Source organism: Myzus persicae, unplaced genomic scaffold (assembly GCF_001856785.1).
Source record: "Myzus persicae strain clone G006 unplaced genomic scaffold, MPER_G0061.0, whole genome shotgun sequence".
NCBI classification, from domain to species: domain Eukaryota; kingdom Metazoa; phylum Arthropoda; class Insecta; order Hemiptera; family Aphididae; genus Myzus; species Myzus persicae.
In genome coordinates this window covers 124746-148563 of record NW_019103723.1, presented here as the reverse complement: position 1 = coordinate 148563, position 23818 = coordinate 124746, and the positions used below count along the sequence as shown (strand labels likewise).

Sequence of the window (23818 nt, the reverse complement as noted above, 5' to 3'; positions counted from 1 at the left end):
CCGATGTTTAAGTGAATAGAATTAACTCTTTACTGTCAATAATTCAGTAAAACGATAATGAATACATTTACTACTGAATAAATTCTTTCAGACTTATGAGCCACACACCTTTTGCAGTACCTACTGTCTGTGTTTTGTTGTTGGCCAAACAGCGAATAAAAATATACTAATAAAAACGATAAACAAAATGTTTTCTTTTATAAGAAATGAACCTAGAAATGTCCCCGAACGATGGGACACCCCGCCGTCAACCCTTATATTTTACACATATGTACTCGTATATGTGTTGTGAGAAATATAATATAATGTATGTATAAGTAGTTTGCTTTATACGCATATTGTTCACATTTCATGTGGTGAAGTATATTTTTTCCTACATTCGTTAAGAATATAATATAGGTACTCATTTCATCTCTGCTGCAATACAATGCCACCACGTTGGCAAGACTCGAACAAATTGCGGTATTTTAGCAATAATTGGACGTCGGGGGGTTCTGTGATGTTGATGTAGGGGGAGGGGGGTCGAGGAGAGGTGCGACGCCGGTGCCAATTATTACAAGTGAAAAAAATATAATTAGTCATGAACAAAAAAAAGAAAAAAGCTAGAACCGAAGAAAAGAGAGCGTGTTCGAGTGGTCGTTGCGCTCGTGCAGCAGTTTGTCCTCCTGGGATGTGGGCCATTAAACCTACCCCGACATTATGTGTGTGTGTGAATGTGTGTGTATGCATGAAGTGCATGCGGTTTCCTCCCCATAGATTTTTTTTCACGACTCTCCACCAAACGGGTCAATTACCGACGATTTGTTGTTTTTAAGAGCACTGCGGCCGTCATTCGTGACGAAGCCACTTTAGACCATATATCATTATTATTATTATGAGTTCCATATAATCGCTCGCGCTCGCGGTGTATACAATAATGTACGCTTTCGAATCGTTCGATCACTCATCGTCAAAAATTAAAATAATATGCAGTATGTATACACGTGTATATTGTCTTTCAGAAATTTGTAAAATAATAACCGCACATTTGTTTATTTTTGCTAGATATTTGTTAGTTGTCACCCACAAGAAAAAAATTCTTATTACTATCCGCAGCAATTTAAAACTAAATCTTTTCTTTTTTTCAATTTTTTTTTACGTTTTGAATACCATTGGTACATTGAATATTAAATAGCGAATTAAATAAAGTTTGAGATGTATAAGTGTTGACATTTTTTAATGGGCGACAGAGTGCACGGCGTCAGCCAGTTGTTATATACACATTTGTATAATATATATACTACTATTTATTATTTTGTATGACATCGAGTTTAAAGGTATGATGGCTTTAATGAACTAAAAATTATAGTAATTAATCAAAATCTTATAATTTGTATAAATTGTGGCCCCCAAATGTAATATAAGTACCTATACAAGACTAAATATTACATTTACTTAATATTTGAAATAAAAACATTATTAAGGAAATTTTCCTTAGCATATTAAGCTTAATATTTCAGAAATCGTTCTTTGAAATTTCGATTAGATGCATGAAAATCTTCAAAAAAATAATCTGCTTGACGACTGACAGTAAAAAATGGCCTTGGCTAAAGAATATAGTACTCCATATCGTTACAAATATTCGATACACTGGATACATAGCTAAGCCTGCAACGCGTATACCTATTTTCAAATATGTGTATAATATATTAATATGTATAGCAGTAATATTTCCACGGCTCCGCCACCACAGTCATATTGTGGAGGAGAAGAACTCGTGAAGATAGTGCTCGGCGTTGGTGGTGGGAATAAAATATATATATATGTATGTATAATATATACACCGTCGGTGGTGGGGCGACCATCAGGGCGTGGAAAATTATTGCGGATTGGTCGGAAAATGCGTCGCGGGAAAACATGGCCGGGCCGGGAAAGCCTAAAACATTGATCCGTATCGACAGGGTGGCGGCGGTGGCGCCGGCGGCCTTGGGGCCATATTTTCCCCTCGATTTCCGGTAGAAAAACACTTCCTCCACCTATATCTACGGTAAATAACAACACGTGAAACTCTCGGACGGCTATACACGATATACTATATGGTCAATATGACATATTATACGTTTGTATGTATCCCTTGGATATTATTTGCCCGTTTCGTTCATTCCGCGGTATTTTGGTGGGATGTATTATGTTTTGTTTGAAAAAAAAAACATTTTATTACATTTCCTTTTCCCACTGTATTACTCCAACCGATTTATTATTACGATGATGTTTATATATATATAGTACTATATAGTTATTGCGGAAAAACGATCATCGTGATTCGACGTACGAAATACTAACATATTATATCATGTTTACCGTTACACGAATATGACCTTAATCGATTTAAGCGATTAATTTGCATATTAATATCATATTATCTATTACATCGAATTTTTTTTCCGTGGTGTATAATTTACCAAATATAATACACCTGCTGCAGTATCTAGTCAGCAGCTATTTCAAAGCAGTTTTAATAATTTTTATATTACCTATACGCACGTGACCCTAGCTAAGCTGGTGTTATATTTAGTGTTATTGCATTTATACATGTTTCCAAAGAATGTTACACTATATACATATACTATAATATTCGTAATATTATTTACGTGCGCGTGCATTCACTGTGTTGACGGATTGCTACACATTATAGTTACCTATATACATATGTATACCCTAGAAAATTCGTCGTGAACAGGGGTCAAGCGTCCGAAGCCCCAAGTCGGGTCATCTGTCATCGCTGGCTTACATAAACGTCAACGGTAATGTTTCCCTAAAAAAAATAATAAAAAAAAAATATAAAACAAAATTGTACATAATATATTATTATATTATTGCTCGCACACCCTATATATTATATATACTGCTGCGGGGGAGTGTTGCGATTGAAAGTCTTCTGTTTAGGGTTGTTGTCCGGTGTCGGGTGTGCACGGACGGAAGCCCGTTGCGTGGTGTACGCGCCACGTTTTGCGCTCTGTAATTTTGCGGACTACGAAATAATAATAATAATAACAAAGAGAAGGAATTCCTCTTTTAAACTTTATACGGCCATTGTGGCATTGTCATTTAAATAAGATATGACTATATATTTTATAGTTATAGAAATGTCTTTCGCCACCCATTCCACCGCAATAGGTTACGGACAAAGAAACTTTCCCGTCCGGCGCCAATTAGTTTTAAATTATTCCCACACCCCTTTCCGAAAATGCACCCTGGAGATTTTTCGCTTTTTATTTTTTCATTTTTTTTTCTCGCGTAAAACTCCTCAGTAACCGCAAATAATAGGCTCGTCAAAATTTAAGGCCCATTGTTGGAACTGCTACTTCCATAGCCCGCGACGAACGAGTTTAATCGTATTTTGCATTGAAAAAACCGCACTGTTAATTAAAAGGCTCGACACCGTGCATTCGGATTGAAATTATTTTACAACGATGAATTCGAATTAAATTCAACAAATGTAATCGTTAGTTATACATTTATAACGGTCTAATATATAATTCTCTTGAACCATAACATAAAAAGTATTTAAAGAGGATTATTGGTTTTCCTTCTTTCTGGCTTACATATATATTATATTATATTTGTACGAACCCGTAATTCACTAGAAACAAAATAAATAATGATATTATACCTTTTTACGTCCGACAATTAATATAACACAAATTTGTATTTCTTATGTATCTAATTGTTTTTACTAAAATCAATAATAAATGTATAGTCAGTATAATCAATATTATATTATTAGCATTGTTCATTACAAAGTAGTTCATACTTTGTACATGTATTAAAATTCTTTTCAATAATATCTTGATAAGAAATCAATATTATGATAATTATATTCAAATTATTCGATACATTTTTTTATTCAACTCCCAAACCCATCCATAATCCATGGTGTACTTTGTGAAAATATATTTTTCAGAATCTATACAAATACACACCTACCTAAACGAAAAATAAACATAAAAATAAATTAGTGTAACACATAATTACTTAAAAAGTGTATATGCTCATATTTTTTTTGGTTTGAAAAAGTAGGTAATAATACTATTTTTTCATCTATTTAAGATTTAACCTATACAATATAATATATATATATATAAGCACGGTACTGGTGGTTTGCGTAAATAGCGGCACAGACATCAAACACGCGAGATTATCGAACCGCTCTTAGTGGATCTGATAGAAATTTCTGTTAAATATATAAAAAAAAAAAATATGTAAGGTAAAATACGGAGAAAAAAACCAGTAGAGTAAAAAATAATAATAAATAATAATAATAAAAATAATAAAAAAAATCGGTTTTCAGTGGCGTGTGTACCTATATATATATATGCTATATTCACCGCCGCCGCCGCAGCCGTGTGTCCCGAGTCAAACGCAGGCTGACGTATCAAAACCACTCGCCCCGGTTATTCGGTTTCCAGTCGGATGGTCCAGAAGAATGTCGCCCATAATAAAGATCAGCTGATTAGCCCATCTGGCGTTGGCATAGGCCTCGCGCAATAATGAATTCTCCGCTGCAGCCTCCGTACCATATACACACACGTATTGTACACGCGCTTATATACATAGTACACACCCCTGCACCCTCCGCCCGGTGCAGCAGCGTTCGCGCACACGAGTATAGATTTTAGATTCATCCCTCGCACTCTTTAACACATTATTATATTACAAATTATACCGTCGACCAGATTACACGGGCCTAATACTATTAAAATCCATACGCCCCCCCCCTCCCCACAGCCTGACGCCTGTATGTAGCCCGCCGACGTTTCTAAATTTACTCGCGTGCATGCGAAAACTCGGCCGTCCGGAAAACTTTGTCGTTCGCAGACCCGACCCCTACGCGCCCATGTATACCATGTACATACCAGGTATATGTATATATATGTATATGTGTGTTTGACTGTACCGTCGCCTCCATACATTATATGCGTACACAGCTCCTGCTGCTGTCTCTCGCGACATTTTTAAGCTTTTCGCGGGGTCCGTCGCCGCACATAATCGAATCCGGCGTTTTTTTTTTTGTCCCCGTTTGAAAATTTCCTTAATCCTCTACCCTTTATGTAACGCGTATATATTTAATTTTTCGTCCAGGCCCCCCCGCCGACCGGGGCCCCGTACTCCGCTGTTTAATCGTATCAATTCGAAACCACGCCGGCCGATTTATATAATATAATATATACATCGGCCCCCAATCCCCTGATCCCGTTTCACGCTGTGGTCACGCCGTCGCCTCCACCATCGTAAATAATATTATATCGAACGCATGGTTTACAAAATTTTAATTTTTTACAACGTATTGTGATTGACAAAAGATTCCTGTTCGCGGGTAACTGACTGCGGGATCAGCGATTATTCCATTATAATAATACATAATATTATTTAGTCTTCTGTTATTCCATATGACATGCCCATCTGTTATCATAAAGAAAACTTAATTTTAATTTATTAAGGAGAAATAAAAAATTCATATACCTATTTATATTATATAGAGAGAAACATATAGATTTTATTAATAATATTTTTCTACTTATAATGTATAACCAAGACAAAGGTGATCTCCGTAATTTGTTTTAATAATATTCTGCATTACCTACCTATTTTTCTGAATATTAATTACTTAAAAAGTTCTTCAGTGTCAATTTTATTTAATAATCAAGGTTCACCATAATATTCAAAATATATTATTCTATGAATATAGACGCTTTTATATTTTACACAAATCTAATATGTTTAGAAGTAGTTACAAATGTATACCTTATACAATATCACTATACCACTAAAGATTGTTTATAAACATATATGTTTATTCACCTAATAGCCAATGTTGCCGCGTGTTTGAATACTAAAAAATAAAAGTTGATTATTGTATTATATAATATATACATGTGAAGCATACAACGTTAAACTATTATGGTTATCCTCAATACTTAGTGCAAGCCTCGAGGTGAATACCCCATCCAATTGTCCAATGTAATGAATATTCCATAACATTATATGCCTATATAGGTACTATTTTAACATTTGGTTTGAACATTTAATTGTAACCCAATACGATTTCGTAAAATAATACGAGTACGCTGTTCGTCAAAATATGATGCATCTTTATCGACAACATTTCTTTGAAATAGGTAGGTAGTATTAAGATGTTTGACCGAAAATTGTATTGTTAATTTCTATATTTCTTTATATTAATATGTTGTCGGTACTTGGTGTGGTATTTCTACATTCCACTTAGGTAGTTAGACATATATACCTTATTCCTACACTCGTCTATACATAATGTAACATAATGATTATTAGGGGACAAACGATGTCAAATTTGAATTCAGCTTTTCGTCTTATTATTTTTGATCATAATATGACATTATCGAAGGCCGTTTAGCTCATTTGCACATGACTTATACACGCTTTGCGTAGTTGTTCGAACTATCCGGTTAGACGGTTTTATAACATTTTATTCCCCGTCTGCAAGACATTCAATCTCAACAAAAATACAAATTGTCGGCAGCCACTTAGTTAAGCAAACACATCCTTCAGTGCACATCCGAATCATTCTATCCGTTTCTCTTTCTCCCTCGTCCACAATTAATATGACACTTGGATAACAAGTGTATATATCATACATTATAGTTATTTACCCACGTTTACATATATATATATATATATAGATTGTTGTACGTATTTACAATATACACGACGTGTAATATCATGTACAACGTACATGTATGTATAATATTATATGTGTAACTACACAGACTTTGAGAACCGACCAGAGGTAATTTCTCTCCGTTCGGCGATTTAGAACAAGGCGAACACTGTTCGTCTGAGTGCACACGGTCGCACAATCGCAATCCACCGTCGCCGCCGCCCCTATATCATGTACAATATATTATACTCGTGTATGTATGTATGCTATACATATTATATATATAAATATTGTCACAGATTTTATTGTCGCACACGCGTGTCACACGCCTCACGAGTCATACATACGTGTGACGGATCAATGGACGTTGCGCGTACGCAGAAATCCGCTCTCCGACACATTGTTTTCCTCCCCGAAATGCTGTCAATATATAATATAATATTATAATATCGCACAACGGCGCATATCACACTCACACGTAAGTGGGCATGTGTGTGTCTATGTATTGTTAAACTGTTACAGTGACTGAGTTACTGCGCTGCTTAGCCGTTCAGGTAGATATTAGTTAATAATTAACACGATACGTCATCATCGCAATATGCCTCATATATTCTGGTAAGACTGTACGAGTACATTTTTATCGTTCCTAAAAGACCAAATTGTAGTGCCCTCCGCCTTCGAACGTAACCCGCAGTAGTCACTATCACTATATTATAATGCATTATAATTTGGCTTCGTTGTTATGGAAATATTTTTCTTTATAAACTCTATATGACATTGAAAACGGATATGTTACTGATGTACAATTATATTTATAGACATACGACATACACATTATCTGAATAATATACAGCCAACATAATATTTCTCTATAAAAAGCTCTTTAAATTTAAAAATGATAAAATTGTCAAATAAGAATGTACTTTAATATAATATATATATTATGACTGATGTGTTGTCACATAGTTAGTAACGAAAGTATGCAGCATTTAAGAGTTTGCTAAATTCAAGATCAATTAAAATATTATCTGAATTACCTGACGCATGATGGCTATTGGCTAATATTAAACAAGAATAAAAATGTATTTTTTCGTATTAAAAAAAAATAATAAAAGTTAAATATGACAAATAATACTAATGAGTAAAAAAATAAAATAGTTTTGCTTACGTTACTAAATCAGTTTGAATTTTATAAAAATCTGCAAATTCTAATAAATTCGTTTTCTGATAAATTACTAATCTGATTTACTATGGCTATTTATATTTAGTTGTTACATGAACAAAATTCGGACAATGCACATAATATAGGGAGGTGCATTCTCCTATTTTATCATTAAAATTGGATATGGCTCATTAAACTCCGTAATCTGTTTCAGGAACTGAAAGCATAATAAATATTAAAATATAAAAAGCGCACAATGGTTTTGATTTTTCATACGTATCATCGTCATATTTTGTCAATTTTAATCACTTTAATGATTTTTTGTTTTCGTTTATTTATTATCCACCCACACAATACATTTTCTACAAAGTTTTTACTTTGTTTTCTTATATCACATTATTTATTATTTAATGAGGCGAAAAATTGTTTTAATAATTTATACGCTGTTGTTCAGCATTAACTGATGTGCACTGTAAAACCATTCGATCTGCCACTAAATTACATGCAATATAATATGGACACATATTAGGTATATAATATATATTATAAATAGGCTTCTGTCAAAACTTGTCCCTCGTTGCATATAATATAGGTACACTACACGAGAAACATTATATTATTGGAATCGTATTAAAACGATTCGATTTCAAACACATTTCCGTTTATATAATAATATAATATACAAGTGAATACTATTATAATATTGTGTACATTATGCATCACGTTATTCCGACGGAGAGTTTTTTTCCACAAAAAAGGTATACGCAATATCAATTAGGTGTACTGTCGGCTGAGCACCTAATTCCATGTTTTAATATAATTATGAAAATGTATTAATTTTCAATTATGAAAAAGGCATCAAGAATCTCCGTGCTGGTTTGGAAGCGGTTTTAGCGAAAAAAAAAAAACAATTTAAACGAAAAACGTTCTTCTCGAGAGCCATATACAATATACATATATATATAAACTCAAGTCTCGTCGTATATATATATATACTATGTACACTATACCAAGCTGCCGCCCGGAGGCAGTAAAATGGTGGTCTTTCGTTGTTAATTTTCGCTGAACGCGGGGCCGCCCCACCGCTGAAGCTCGTTACCTCTCCTCTACCACCGCCGGCGGATATGCGACCTCGTATATTACACTTGTTATTTAACTGCAGCGCGTATTTATTATATATATATATATATATATAAAAACATCCCTGCCTGCCGGGTCCGCGTTGTTTTTATCCCGTAGGATTTATGTCTCCGCTGTCACTGGCAATTCACCCCGTGTGTATATATATATATGAAAACCAGTATCATAGTAATATATATATATTATATATAATATATAAACTCACTATCCTTCACTCTTCTCTCGTGTATATATGAGTAATTCCTTTTTTTCCCTCCCCTGCGCGTTCGGTCTAGGGTACATAGCGCCTCAGAGTGCGTCTCTCCGACTAGGATATGTTACCACTACCCTGCTGCGGAAGTAGTGTCGTAACCAGATTAAAATTTTCGTCAAACCTGAAGGCCATCGTGACGGTAGTTAAGAATTCCGTCGTTGTAATTCGCTCGTGTCACTGAGTCGGCTTTTAATAATACAATACTGTATTATAGTATAAACTGCGTTTTTGTTCATGATGACTGTATTATTATATCATAAGTCATAACGATAATATTGCAAGCGGAAATGTCCACGCGTGAAGGTATAATTGTCGTATTTATCGGATATTGCGGTATTTTTTTTTTAATTCAAAAATACAGCTTTGTTCGTATTATAAATTTAAAATACGAAAATTTAAAATTTAATGTTATAACCTGCAACTAGTAATGAAATACATTTTGGATTTATGGAGAATTAAATCTCTAAACAATTATACGGAATTTAGTGACTCTCCGTCTCTATTCTGTTGGTGTGCAGGAGTTGGTGTGCAGGAGGTATGAGTAATAATAATATGTATTATAAAAAAAAAAAATAGACGAATAAAAGAAACTCTGGTTATCAGCGGAGCTGAAAAACAAACAAATATTCTCCATCCCCCTTTTCTTTTACTTTTAATTTTAAAAAGCTCGCAATTACTGCACATAAAACAACTAGAAAATATTGCAGTGTGCGCGCAACAACCCCGTCGACCCTGTTTTCCTTTTATTTTTTCTAAACGCTCTCCTTTAGCTCAAAATGTTTGTTTTATTATGTTTGCTCAATGACTTGGCCAGCCAATACTTCATTATACGGCGGCGGCGGCAGCGGTCGGTGCCACCCTTCGGCCTGTCCCGCCGCCGTCGCATTTGTCCAAATTAACACACCGATTTGCGCACGGACAATGCATGCGGACTGATTAAAACAAATTTTTTTCCTCCTCCCACCACCGCCGTCGTCGTAGCGATTTCTCCAGTCGACCGCGTCTCTTCATTCTTATATATATATATTATAACACGCGTGTTTACACGCGATAATCAAAACGTACGCACGTTGAATATAATACACGACTGAGCGTAACAATAATAATAATTGCACTCGATGACGACGATAATAATAATAATAATAATAATAATAATAACCCAGAACATTGTCACGAAAATTAAATTTAAAAACGCATACATACATACAGTGTTAGCTGTTTAGGACGGGTCACGTGATTCCAGCAGAATTCATCAAATAACAGACATATAGTCGTATATCATGTCACAGGTTATAAGTCTTCTTAACGAGATTTTAAAATGTGTGATATAACTGAGCTAAATCTAAAATAAAAATTTTAAAATATAAAATTACATTCGAGTTTTTATGTTATGGTATAGGACAAAAATGTTACCTATATAGATGTTAGGTTTGTTACCTATTCGAACCTTTTAAAAAATAATTTTGAAAGGACACATAGGTACACGTGGGTTTTAAGGAGACTTAATATTTATTCCTTCGACTTACAAGTCATCCTCTAATAATATTATATTAAAATATAGGTACCTATGTTAAATTATAACAACAATATAATATGTATTTCCCAAAATGATACACCATAAGTCGGCTGTGACAATAAACTAAAATCATATGTCATCTTAGTATTAAAAATACCGCATTTTTCTCGCAGGTGTCGTCCATCAACCGGGTGCTGAGGAACTTGGCCGCACAAAAGGAACACCAGGCCTCGTCGACGCACCAGCCGGGCGGTGGAAATGGCCTGAGCGGTGGTGGCGGTATCGGTGGCGGTGGCGGCGCGGCCGAGTCTGTGTATGACAAGCTTCGCATGTTCAACGGACAAACGGGTTGGCCATGGTATGCAGCACCGCCACCACCACCACCACCATCGTCTGGCGGCCCACCCGTGCACGGCGGCGCGCCGTCACCGCACCACCCGGCGCTGGTCGGCTCGGCTGGCCACCATCCGGGAAACCCAGCGGCCGCCTCTCTGGCCACGGCCACCACGGCGTCACTCACCGCCGTGTCCAGGGACGATATCCAGAGGAGAGGTGAGCACCGCCGACAAAGATCGGTCATTTTTATTTTTATTCTCTCTAATGTGAGACGATTCATTATTTTCTAGTTCGCATTTTGTATTTTTGAAATAAATATTTTCTAATTAAATCTTAAGAAAGCTTAGAGAGTATAAGTTATTACAGCTAGGGTTTAAATTAAATAACGTTTTTACAAAGACATTGATTTACTTTTTAAGTCCATTTTGCCTTTTAATGGCCTATATTTTATATCAACTCGTATTCATATTTTTTGATTCTGAATATTTATCTACAAATATTAGTCATCAAATTGAAGTATATATAAATACATTTTATTGACTGAGAATATAAGTATATGGGCCTACGTTAAAAGAATCATCCTGTATAATAGAGTGTTAGAGCTTGTGAGTTTTTAATCAGTTTTCTTTTCACGCCTTCGAAGTCTTAACTGAACTCTGCAGGCTTCACTGCATACTTTTATTATAGGTACAGTTATTGTTTTTATTACATCCCAACGATTTTAGCATTCAGCGACGTGATGAATAAACGTTTTATATAAAGTTTACGTGTATATATATTATATTATACATGTATTGTCAAAAAACTTTTAAGCAAAGTTTTTTCTTCTTTTCTTCTCGCTATATTAATGGAATAATTTATTGTTTTAAAATAATTTATAGATTAATTAGTAACTACAAAATGTGTACTCTATATAAATACAGTTGTAGGTGTATTGATTCATTTATATTTAAAACTAATCGAGTTATGCAAAATTCACTATGGAATAATACGATTACACTTTACACGATTATATATTATTATAAATTCTGATTGTTGTTGGACTCGTACACATTTAACAAATTTTATGATAAAAATACCGTCCTTGTGACTGGTTGTTGAGAAAGACATTTATCGAAAAAATATTATAATACAGTGAAAAGCAATTAATTTTAGCAAAAACTTAAAATATTTCCCTCTATTTTTTCTCAATATTTCCATTATTGCGTTAGTATGTATATTCAATCTACAACTACTTTTTTTTTTAAGAGGAATTCCACGCGCAATTATATACGCTGCGTTTAACATGCTTTTTTAACACATAAAAGGATAACACACACACAGACGTATCAACCTTTGAAACATATTATTATATCGTGGCCCCTTCTTTAAATTACTATTTTTTTCCCCATGAAGTGATTTAAGAGCATAAAATGTATAACACTTTATACTCAAACCGAATTTAAAGCATAACCCTCGAGGTCCACAATAAATAATAATACGTATACATACGAAGTTTTTTTGTGAATTATATTTTGTCGTTTACCTTTAAGTTTTTAATGAGTAAAAATAACTATTTTAATTTTAATGTAGGTACATTTTTAGACCAATAAAATGTGAAACTTTAATAATAATTAATTGCAATAAACAATTAAATTTATAGTCAAAGTATTAAAATGTATCAATTTATGACTTAGGCACTTCATTTAAATTAAATATATGTTGTGATTTACGGCATTAATTTCTGTACACAATATATTATTGTGTTACATAATAATATGACATAATATTCAGAATAATTTTTTTAGTATGTTTAGTTGCCTATACGAAAAACAGTAACGGCCCAATAATTATATGATTTCGGAATAAAAATGTTATTCTTTAATGGTATATAATATAGGTTTATTACATATTATTATAACCGTATCATCTAAGAAAATATAAATTAAAACCTCTTGGTCGTGGTTCAAAACTTTTATTCAGATTTCATCTAAAATGTTGTCTCTATAATCGTGGCCCGTAGGCGCAACGTTTAATTTTTAAGAGCAAACAATAATATGACTTATGATACAACATTTTACGATTATTGTTGTAATAGGTTCTCCAAGCCCATCTCCAATGATTCCGCTTTTTGTATAGGTGTCCGTTATACAGAGGTTTGAGGGCGGAAGCGTCGTGTACCTACACAATAATACTTATATAACAATAATATAATAACAACATAAAAATGAAGTTTGGCCGCGTGCCGATTCTTTTGTTTTCGCGAGCGCGCGAGATCGGCGGTGGCGGGCCACCCTCGTCGCAGACCGATCGAAATCCGGTTACGCGCGTCGGCCGCCGATTTTCCGGGAACAGCGAGGGAGCCCTCACCTCCACCACCACCACCACCATCACCACCACCACCACCACCTACCCTCCGGCTGTCCACCAAACCACCACCGTCACTCGTCCCTCTTCTGCAACTGTGCAATACGCGCAGACTGCAGCAGCTGCGGCGCCCTATCGCCGTCGCCACAACGGGACGACCAACGGTGTCGGTGCCGGCGGAGGGGAGGGTGGGCAGGCCTTCCGGACCGGCGCGCAACCGCCACCATCGCCTGCCGACCCGTCGTCTGTCCCCTCGAGAGTTCCGATAGGCCCGTACCGGACCGCCCTCCACGGTCCCTTCGACCGGGACCGCCGCTGCCGTGAGGGTTATTTCACGCAACTCGCGCACACGCACGCACACCCAAGCGGTTACACGTGTGCCCGCACCCTTCACTCACACACACACACACACACACACACACACACGACCGATTGATCGCGTCGCCCGCTATGTAACCCGCCTGTGTGTGTATATACCTCACCTTTATATATATTATAATTATGTACCCTCCGCTGGCGGATCGCGCGAGAGCCGATCAAAATCGAAAGCGGAACAAAACGCCTATAAAACCCGTGTAAAGGCACCTATACTATATGTTATTGTTATCATTATTATTATAATGCGTACACGCAAAACGATAATATTACATCATTTACATCGTAATAATATAAAATGCGTTATATTATAATGTGGCCATGACATAATAGTACCAATATTAACCAATATTTTTATTGCTGGCCGCAGGATCAGTTTATATTTTTTATAATATATTTAATTAATTTGAATCATCTAACTACGACTGCCGAAACCCGATTTAATGTAATTTAATACTCAGAGATCGGATACCGTTACCAATAGAGAGAATCGAATTTTTCATGACCTACGAATATGACACTATGGCAGTATTCAATATAAATACTTTATATAAGTGAACAACTAGGTACTCTATTAGTTATTAGGTTCCCGACTTCCCGATTCTCCAGTATGTTTTTTAAACGAATTTAGCTGAATTCGAATTGGCGTGTTTCAGCTGCTGAAATGGCACCGGAGAGCACGTCCGATGGCAACTCGGAGCACAATTCGTCGGCGGACGACGATTCGCAACTAAGACTTAGACTGAAAAGGAAACTACAAAGAAACAGGACTAGTTTCACCAACGACCAAATAGACAGCTTAGAAAAAGGTTAGTTATAGGTGGTCAACATACGTATAAAACACCAAAATCATAAATCGTTGAATTCGTGAGGCAGAGTATATATCATGAAATCTGAATTACACAAGATGGATATAGTTCTGTGCTTTGAAATCCATGGCACTTTCTCTGCTACCGACCGAATTTTGTTTATCTGGCCATACTTATAATAATATAGATTTGGAAGTTGAAACCGGATTAGGAATTTTTATTTAAAAGATTTAATACTCATCATCGACCTAAGCAATCCACATATTCGGTATATATTAACATCAAACTGCAGTGTATCGTATTTGCAGGCAATCGATATTATTATTAAATTATGCATCATAATATTAAATTCATTAAATAATCGAATATATTTTTCTGAGGTTTTAGTTTCTCGTCGTGACAATATCCATTAATCATTTACCCTTGTCGGTCTACATAATATGTATGTATACTATAAGAATAAAGAGTTGTTGTTGTTGTTGTTGTTGTTGTCAATTGCAATATGCAGTTTGAACGTTAGCGTTCATTATTCGTGAGCTCTTCGCATTGTTAAATTTCTCAACCAACATTAGTCAATCAAACTAACAGTGAAGTGACAATATCCTTGATTAATTTAAATCTGAATGGTGTTCAAAATTAATTTATAATACCCACTACATGTTTTAAACTTCGTTCGGTGCTAAATCGATCAATGTCGTTTAACACTGTACATTTATTGATTTAATAACTATTAGTCTCAATTTCGGATATTACGTAGTAAAGTATTAAACAGTAAGGCTAAACAAAATCTCTAATAAATATTGGCCGTATGATTTGTTTCATGATAAAACATTTTAATTTACAGTATAGGTAAGTCAATGTTTGTTAACCGATATAATATTATAAGCCATAAAGAGCATATCAGCTGATTTTTAGCGAATCGCTTACCTGATGAACACTACCGATTGTAAGTTAACATAATTTAAAGAATTCGGATGTCAATAAATGTATTGATTAGTATAATGACTATGATCTTTTCACAAACAAAATAACCTAATTTGGAACATTTAATCTATGCAGGGATACGAAGGTTAGGTTACCTAATCTGTCATCTGTATAATAATCAGACTATACATTTTCTAGTTATAAAATCTTTTATACTATTTAGTCTATAATCTCATTATAGTCAATCTTCTAAGTTAAAGTGTTCTTTGTTTAGTTTTTTTTGATTTTGATCGGAGCAATGAATGTATTGATTTTGCAATGAATAAATAATGTGTGTTTTTTTATTGTATGATGATGTCTAAAAAAATAAATATTCATACCACAAGTTTTCGAACTTGAGACAATGCTATTCATGAAGTGATATTACTGTATTTAAAAAAAACCTGAGTTTAATTCTACAAATATTTGTTATGAGAGTGTTTGTCTTAACAAAATAGGTTAGGTTATTAAGCGTAGGTACCTATATATTATAATTACATTTATTTTATTTCATTGCACCTAATTCACAAACCAATAACTCGTAAATAATTTAAATTTTCAGCAAATGTTTATATTATTATTTTCTACTTATGATATAATTTTCAATTTTTTTCTTAGTTTTTGTTCCCTAGAAATTTATAAAAAATTTGCTAGATTAAATAGCTTGGAAATTTAATATGAGGTTCCTCATAGTAAATTATTCATACTGGAACCAAAAAAATTCAAAGATATGCATAACCAAAATTTTTCTTATAGATATATTTTTAAGTTCAAATATCGACGAAATTTTATATTATTACGAATAAATGAACAATAACGATTTAAGCTATTTTGTTGTAATTCATAAATATTCTTCGTGGGTATTTGAAACTTTTACACTTATATATTTACATTTTATATGCACGATTAAATACTATTTATAGTTCATAGTCCTATACTGTATTACTATAAATAGTAAAATAACTTTCAATAATAATTATAAGTAATATAAATGTTATATACCTATATAAGAATAGACCATCTCTGCTTAGAATCGTTTTTTGTATTCAATGATATACCATTAAATTTAAATTTAAAACAACCATTACAGTATAACCTTCTAAATTAAGAGGTACACTTGACTCTTACTATGCAGCAAAGCGGTTTCCCCCTATTTTGTATATTCAATTGCTGTTAATTGTTGTACACGCGTCCTAATGAACTAAAATGTTAATCCAAGGAACACCTTTTCACTTACTTTGACTGTAGTCATATTTAAAGATGATTGTGTCCACTCTTAAACCACCTCTATCTAAATTATTATTTTAGAAGACAAACAAATTTTTAAATAATTGATTTTAACTTTTAATTTGTATCTATCCTATATTATAGGTATTAGTGGTCAAACTAAATTAAACTTATTTCATTACAAAATAATTATAAATAAAATATACCAAAATCCTATTCCCGTACGTACCTACGTTAAATAGTTAAGTTTATAAGTATTTACTTATAACTAAACTCATAAGTCAAAAGTATCTTAGAAGAAATAGTACTCATACTACCTAATTGTAATCTGTCAGTTTTTTCGTCAAGTTATGGTTGTGATCACTTCAAGTGCCCGTGCTGTGCGTATTATACCTAATTGTAATCAAATGTATTCTGCTTTCAGAATTCGAGAGAACACATTATCCGGACGTGTTCGCCAGAGAGAGGCTGGCCGATAACATATCTCTTCCGGAAGCCAGAATTCAGGTAATACTAATAACCGCAAGTTAATTTAATATGTATATTTACTGCTGTGCCCACACCAGCTACATATTATTCAGACGAGACATAAACAAAAACAACACAAAGTTGTATTTTACTAATATAGGTATAACATTGAAATACTTCAGACTTTGAGACAAACAATTTTATTATTCGGGAGTCGCGACGCATTCGTCTTGGACTTAGTTCCGTGTGTAATACTATTATATATTATTGTGTACGTACATTGTTATACGATCCGCGGTGGCGGGGAACGAGTCAGTGAAAATATTATTCGCGGCGATGATTTCCATGCTAGCGACAATGAAAACCACGGGCGATAGGGTGCGAGGTATTGATTTTGAAAAGGGGGGCAACCCCCGCGCACCGGGGTATTGTGTTTGTCCGCGCGTGTGTACGGGTATGTGCGCTCGTGGTTGGCTGCCGCCAGTCGCCGGTGCACCGCTTATATTATATTATATTATATTATATGCGAATAACTGGCATTCCGGTGGCGGCGCGTCGTAGGCGTGAGATGAATTTTCATGCCTTTATAAAAAAAAATAAGGGCGGCCTTTTCCCCCTTTTCCAGGGGGATGTGACGTACGTGTAACAAGACGCTCGGGATAAAAAGAAAACTACAGAAACCATTTGATCATATTATTACCTATTCGAAATAACAAAATTGATATGTACTGCGTGTAAAATAATACAACAATACGGTCGGTTTCTTCGATTTGCGCCGCTTAATTCCGTTTTAATACGATGACGAACAAGGAAAACATCTTCTTCTACAAATCACCTCACCCCCTAGCTACCGCGTACGAGCCCATACACTCCCCCAGGCAATTAAGTTACGACACGAGGACGGGCGTATATATATATATATAGGCCAGTTTGATTTTATTAGCGACGGGTATATTATACTCGTATATACAATATATATATATATTATTATTATATTTATATACGTGCGTTTATATATACATATATATATATACACAGTAAAAATAATCTGTTTGTGCCGAGCAATTGGGGACAGTTCAATTACCGAGAACGTGCCCTCGACCCCTCCACCACCACAGCAATATAATATATATATATATACACTTAGACGCACACTATAGCTGTAATATACCTACTACATGTATTATAGCCGTACGCAGCAGCGGTCCCACGATCACCACCAGTTAGGAAATTGTCCTCTTCGCTGCCGGACATCGGGGGAGAAAAAAAAAGAAAGAGAGAAAAAAAAGAAACTGATTAATCGCGGACCGCCCTCACAACGATAATAAAAACCCATATGTGTGAGTGCGTGTGTGTGTTTGTGTGTACCAGGGGGTGGACATAAATTTAACGAGCACAAAGGGACCGCCGGTTTTTAACTTCCCTCGCGCCGACAATAAATTCAACGACCGTCGCTCGCAACGAGCCTGTTGAACGTTTTCGGTATAGGTAACATTAATAATAAATAATAATACTAACGACGAAGAAAAATAACCTAATTGACGGGACTATAAAATACTCGTTACGTTTGTCGTATAAAAATGATCCATGGTGAGTTTTGCTCGGTCCGAGCCCCAAGCTTACAAATCCTGTATATATTATTATTATATATTATATATTAAACTTTTATAGTATGCTAGCTCTTTATGATTTTATATCACCACATCGCTCATTATTTTAATATTTCCGTAATCATGACTGCGAAATCTTCGTGTTACTTTGATATCAGGTATGAGCATATAATACAATACCATGCATACCGTGGTGTTTGTATTATATAATACCTATATGGCTCTATATGTATTATGTATAGTTATTAAAACTGTATAATTTGCCTCGTGGCATGCGTGTTGCCATTTGGTATGGGTTTATAGATACATATTAATATATCATGTCTAATATTCTAAAAGTGTGTAGTAGACATTATTAGTAGACATTACATAGATCCGAAATGCCCTCTACAGTATATATGTATAATGAATTAGCTATTAAAGTATAAATCAGGCGCAATACGTTCCGAAATATTTAATCAGATCCGGAATAGTCTATGTACATATTGACTTCGAAATTAAATATTCATTGTATTGCGAACTCGTCGAACTTTCGATACGGGCACATAATACAGGGAGCGTATAGCACCTATGTACATATAGTAGTGCGTAACTGTTAATATAAGACTTAGTAAAAAATAATAATTACTCGGCGGGTCCATGTACATTATAATTCGTATATTAAAATACAGTAAAGTTTCAAGGCTCGATAACTCAAATTTTAACTTTCAAGGGGGGTAAAAATAAAATTTGACACATGCATGGCTCGTGTTATAAAAGTACCTCAAATATAACATAAAAGAATTTCAAAGAACAAGAAAAAATAACATGTTATTATAATATGTATTTAGATTTACTGAAACAAATATAGTTATTAAGGATTCAGTATCTGTGACGTACACGGTTATATTATCAGTTTATACAATATGTTGGTTATAATTTTATTGATGCATCTAAACCTAAATATTAGTACCTAATTATAATCAGTGATAATTTTATTATAATCGAACTGGAGCAGGACGTGAGTAAAATGAACATCTTCAACGACCCCTGGCGTCACACAACGGTCGTATTTATTATTATTTATTAAAAAGGAATGATACATGGTACCTTCTATACTTCTGTACATCAGTGGGTGGTATACTAGCCGGCGCAAACGATAATATATACTATAAGGGGCGTTCGTCCGCAACATTAGCGGAATTGAATATTATGTAGGGCAACCGGTCATTAGCTAAATTAGAAACATATACACGAAACCCACCACCGCCTCCATAATAATATGCTCGTCGTAGTTTTCACGGATCGGTGCGTTTGGTGAATGGTCGCACAGTCGAAACGGAATCCGTCGATCCATATGTATACGGGGGCGCACGCTATATATACATTCGTAATAAATCCTAATGGAAACATAAACGATCCGATCCCCATGCGCAGAAAAAAAAGCAAAAACATATGTATACACGACATACATATATCATCCGAAAAAATACAGATACAGAAATAATAACGGATGTACGCTCGCCAAGACGAGTATACACATAATGTTGTATATTGATGCCACAATGGGTTATCGCGTTGACTATTAACCTAATGAAACTTATTCCATAATATTATAGATGTACAAATCATTTATTTTTCGGAATCGATCTATCTCTATAAACGGCTTAATATGTATGAGTTTAGAAATCACTGAAAACTAGATGAATGTACACGAAAGCGGGAACAGTCGTAAAATGTGCAGTTGACGACTGTATTAAACATTTCAATATTATATATATATTATATTATATTATATCTCATGTTAATATATAATACATAGTGTTTACTCAAATCTAATTTTGCTTGTTTGTTATGACCCGTCGGAATATAAATTGAAATCTATGATTGCATTTTTCGTACAGGTATGGTTTAGCAATCGTCGAGCGAAATGGCGACGCGAAGAGAAATTGAGAAACCAGCGCAGGGGTGGTGGCGGTGGAGGTGGTGGAGGAGGAGGCGGAGGACTTGACCAGCAAAACGGTACACCAGCTGCGCTTTCTTCGTCATCCGCGTCCGTAAGTCCGCCGGCCGGCGCCACATCGAATGCGGTTGGTGGAGGCGGCGGCGGGGGCGGTGGAGGCCACAACAACCGGCTGGCGTCGATTCAGGCGGCCGGTTTCAACCACATGTACCAATCCATCTCGCAACCAATCGCTACCATGCCCACCGACAATTACGGGTAAGTCTTTACTATGCTCTCTACAAGGCTTACCGATTTAACGGTTCGAAATACATCGAAATCGCGAAATTTAAAGATTTTTGAAGGAAACTATTAATATACATTTTCTTTTGAACTCAACAATATAACAAGCTCATTGCCCACATTCGTTAATAATCACATTTCTTAACCCGTTTTAATCAAATATTATGATAAAGTAATTTTTAATATGTATAGATATAGCCTATATAGGGATGCATAATATTTCCAACTCAACCTACCTATACATAATTATGTATAATTCGGTAGGGTTTAAAAAGAGTATCCAAATAAAAATATTGATACTTCTTAATAGCGGACATTTCATATTAGAAAATGTTTTCCTTCACATAATTGTATAGGTCTAATGACCGCTCGTCGTTCAGTACCTATAGGTCATTGTGCCGATTCTCACAAATTCGACGTTTTATTTTTCAGTTCCATGTCGAGCATGGTATCCGGTGGACATCATCACCATCACCATCATCACCCGGCCAGCTCGTACCCGTACATGTTCCATCACCCGCCACCGGACTCGCTGTACAACCACCCGGTGTCGTCGTCTCCGCGCGTCCCTTGCCAACCAGCTCCCGCACACTCGGTCAACGCCAACACTCATCCGGCGGCGTATCCCACTTCTACTCATCATGCGTCCAACACGTCACCCGGTGCTACGGGCACAGGTAAACATTTATAATTATTATTATAGTAATTGTATTGACCCTTGACAACATAGGATATTAGTTGTGTGTGGGGGGAGGGAGTTATGATTGGTTGAGATACGCGTGTTTAGAATAATTATTGTTATAATTATCATGGGTGGGAAAGACATAACAACGACGTGTTCAGCCTAATTTATATAATAATATGGCCTTGCAAGTAAAGGATATAGTGTTTTGGCATCAATAAAAAAAGTTTTAAGCACATGTTATAGTTTTTTCAGTTGTCTGCAAAAGCTCAAAACACCTTATTACATAGTGCACTATCGGGTGAGGTTAATTTCTCACTTTTATGGGGCGTAAATTCTCGAGTAACCTAATCAAACAACTTAAATTATTAGCACCTGAACACTCTGAGGAACATGAGAGAATTTAAGTTTAATCGCATGTAACAGTGTAAAGAAGTAATATAACTATACGCATCATTATATTATGTGTTCGTTTTCAACCAAGTCTACAGGTTAACACTATATGTACATAAGTCGTAATATTAAAAATTAAAATACCTTTAAGTTGCAATTAGTGCGAAATGCGATCTACTCCCTCTAATCGAGGAGTTCCGCTGGACTTTTCGCGATTTATTTTGTACATGTTAATATATGTAAATTTTTTCACATATTAGAAATTTCGTGTTTTCAGGCGTAATATCTGCCGGAGTATCGGTACCGGTGCAAATACCATTGAGCCAAGCACCGGAACATACATACTGGTCGAGATTACAGTAAACGAATGACGGTAACTGCTGACGAAATTTATATTATGTACATTACGACGAATATTCTGAGTGATCTAATTTTTATTTTAATAAACGTGAAAGATTTTTAATTGATGTTTGTACCAATGTGCGTACGTGACACATAGTATATATAATATATTATATTGTAAGATATTAAAATATTACGTAATAATATTGATATTATTGTATAAATAAATTGTTCATTATAACCTTATTATTATAACCACATAAACACTATACAGAACAATATATATAAATATTATATATTCATACATAGAATAGTAGAGAGGGATTTAGTCGTCAAATTTTAATTTTGATTCTAATACAGTTTTCTTTTATACTTTGTTTTAATTTCTCGCGTAGTCTTACTGTGTAACAATATTGGAGTCTCGCATATCTCTAATAATAATGTATTATTTTTACGATAAATAGATTCTATAGTAGCTAATAAAGTGATCGAATTTTTCTTTTTTTTTTTTTACTTGTACATTATACAATCTATATTTCTATCGCGACAGGATCTCGTGATTGTTTATAAAAAATGTGTAAAAACAACCATATTATAAATAAATGAGAATCGTAAATAAATATTGTACAACCATGTGGACTTTGTTTATTTTATACCTGTAAAATATACCTGCATGATAATTTATTATTAATTAGTAACACGAACGCCGTCCTTATCTTCGAGATACAGCACAATGAGCTTTTCTAAGAACCTGTTCTTTTTTTCTAACACAAAATATTTGTATACAGATATTATATGGTGAATATATGGTATATATTTTATAAAAACAATTATGAGCGATCTAAACAATTCAGTTTAGAATCATTGTTTTTATTTTTCGTACTCGGAAAAGAACTACATATAGTATTTAGGGTATACAAGTAAGTATTATGGAACACTGCAGTGATTGATTTTTAACCGGGTATGTGTTCTCGTAACACACGCTACATAAAATATTGACATGAATCCGATGAATGCCAAAATTTACTGAAACTCGTGAGGCCCTAGGAATTTTATTATGAGAAAGACGTTATCAATACATCGTTATCTATAGCACATAAGGATAGTATACGATACATGCAGTTTATCGTTATATCTTATATACCTATATATTATAAGCGGAACTTTTGTTTTTAGAGGTTCCCAGTTGCATCATCATCTCATCATGTAATATTTATAACTATACAATTATAGTACACAAGGTCAAGGTGGCTCGGTAAGTATGCTCACCCCTTTTTTCGTTCAAATTCTGAATGA

The 23818-nt window shown here is 34.7% G+C and overlaps 1 protein-coding gene across 4 annotated transcripts in view; it reads left to right on the top strand.

Annotated features, from left to right (window-relative positions):
* LOC111035141 (paired box protein Pax-6-like) overlaps positions 1-23157 on the top strand; it is a 45338-nt gene extending 22181 nt beyond the window's left edge. For 2 of the 4 annotated variants that reach the window (XM_022316661.1, XM_022316659.1), the window contains exons 5-10: positions 10921-11299; positions 14461-14613; positions 17228-17310; positions 20765-21081; positions 21538-21782; positions 22458-23157. In XM_022316661.1, coding sequence (XP_022172353.1) covers positions 10921-11299; positions 14461-14613; positions 17228-17310; positions 20765-21081; positions 21538-21782; positions 22458-22543 — 1263 coding nt within the window. In that variant the 3' untranslated portion in view covers positions 22544-23157. The remainder of the gene's footprint in view (positions 1-10920; positions 11300-14460; positions 14614-17227; positions 17311-20764; positions 21082-21537; positions 21783-22457) is intronic. The other 2 variants (XM_022316660.1, XM_022316662.1) reach the window with 2 other exon arrangements.
* The last annotated feature ends 661 nt before the right edge of the window (positions 23158-23818 follow it).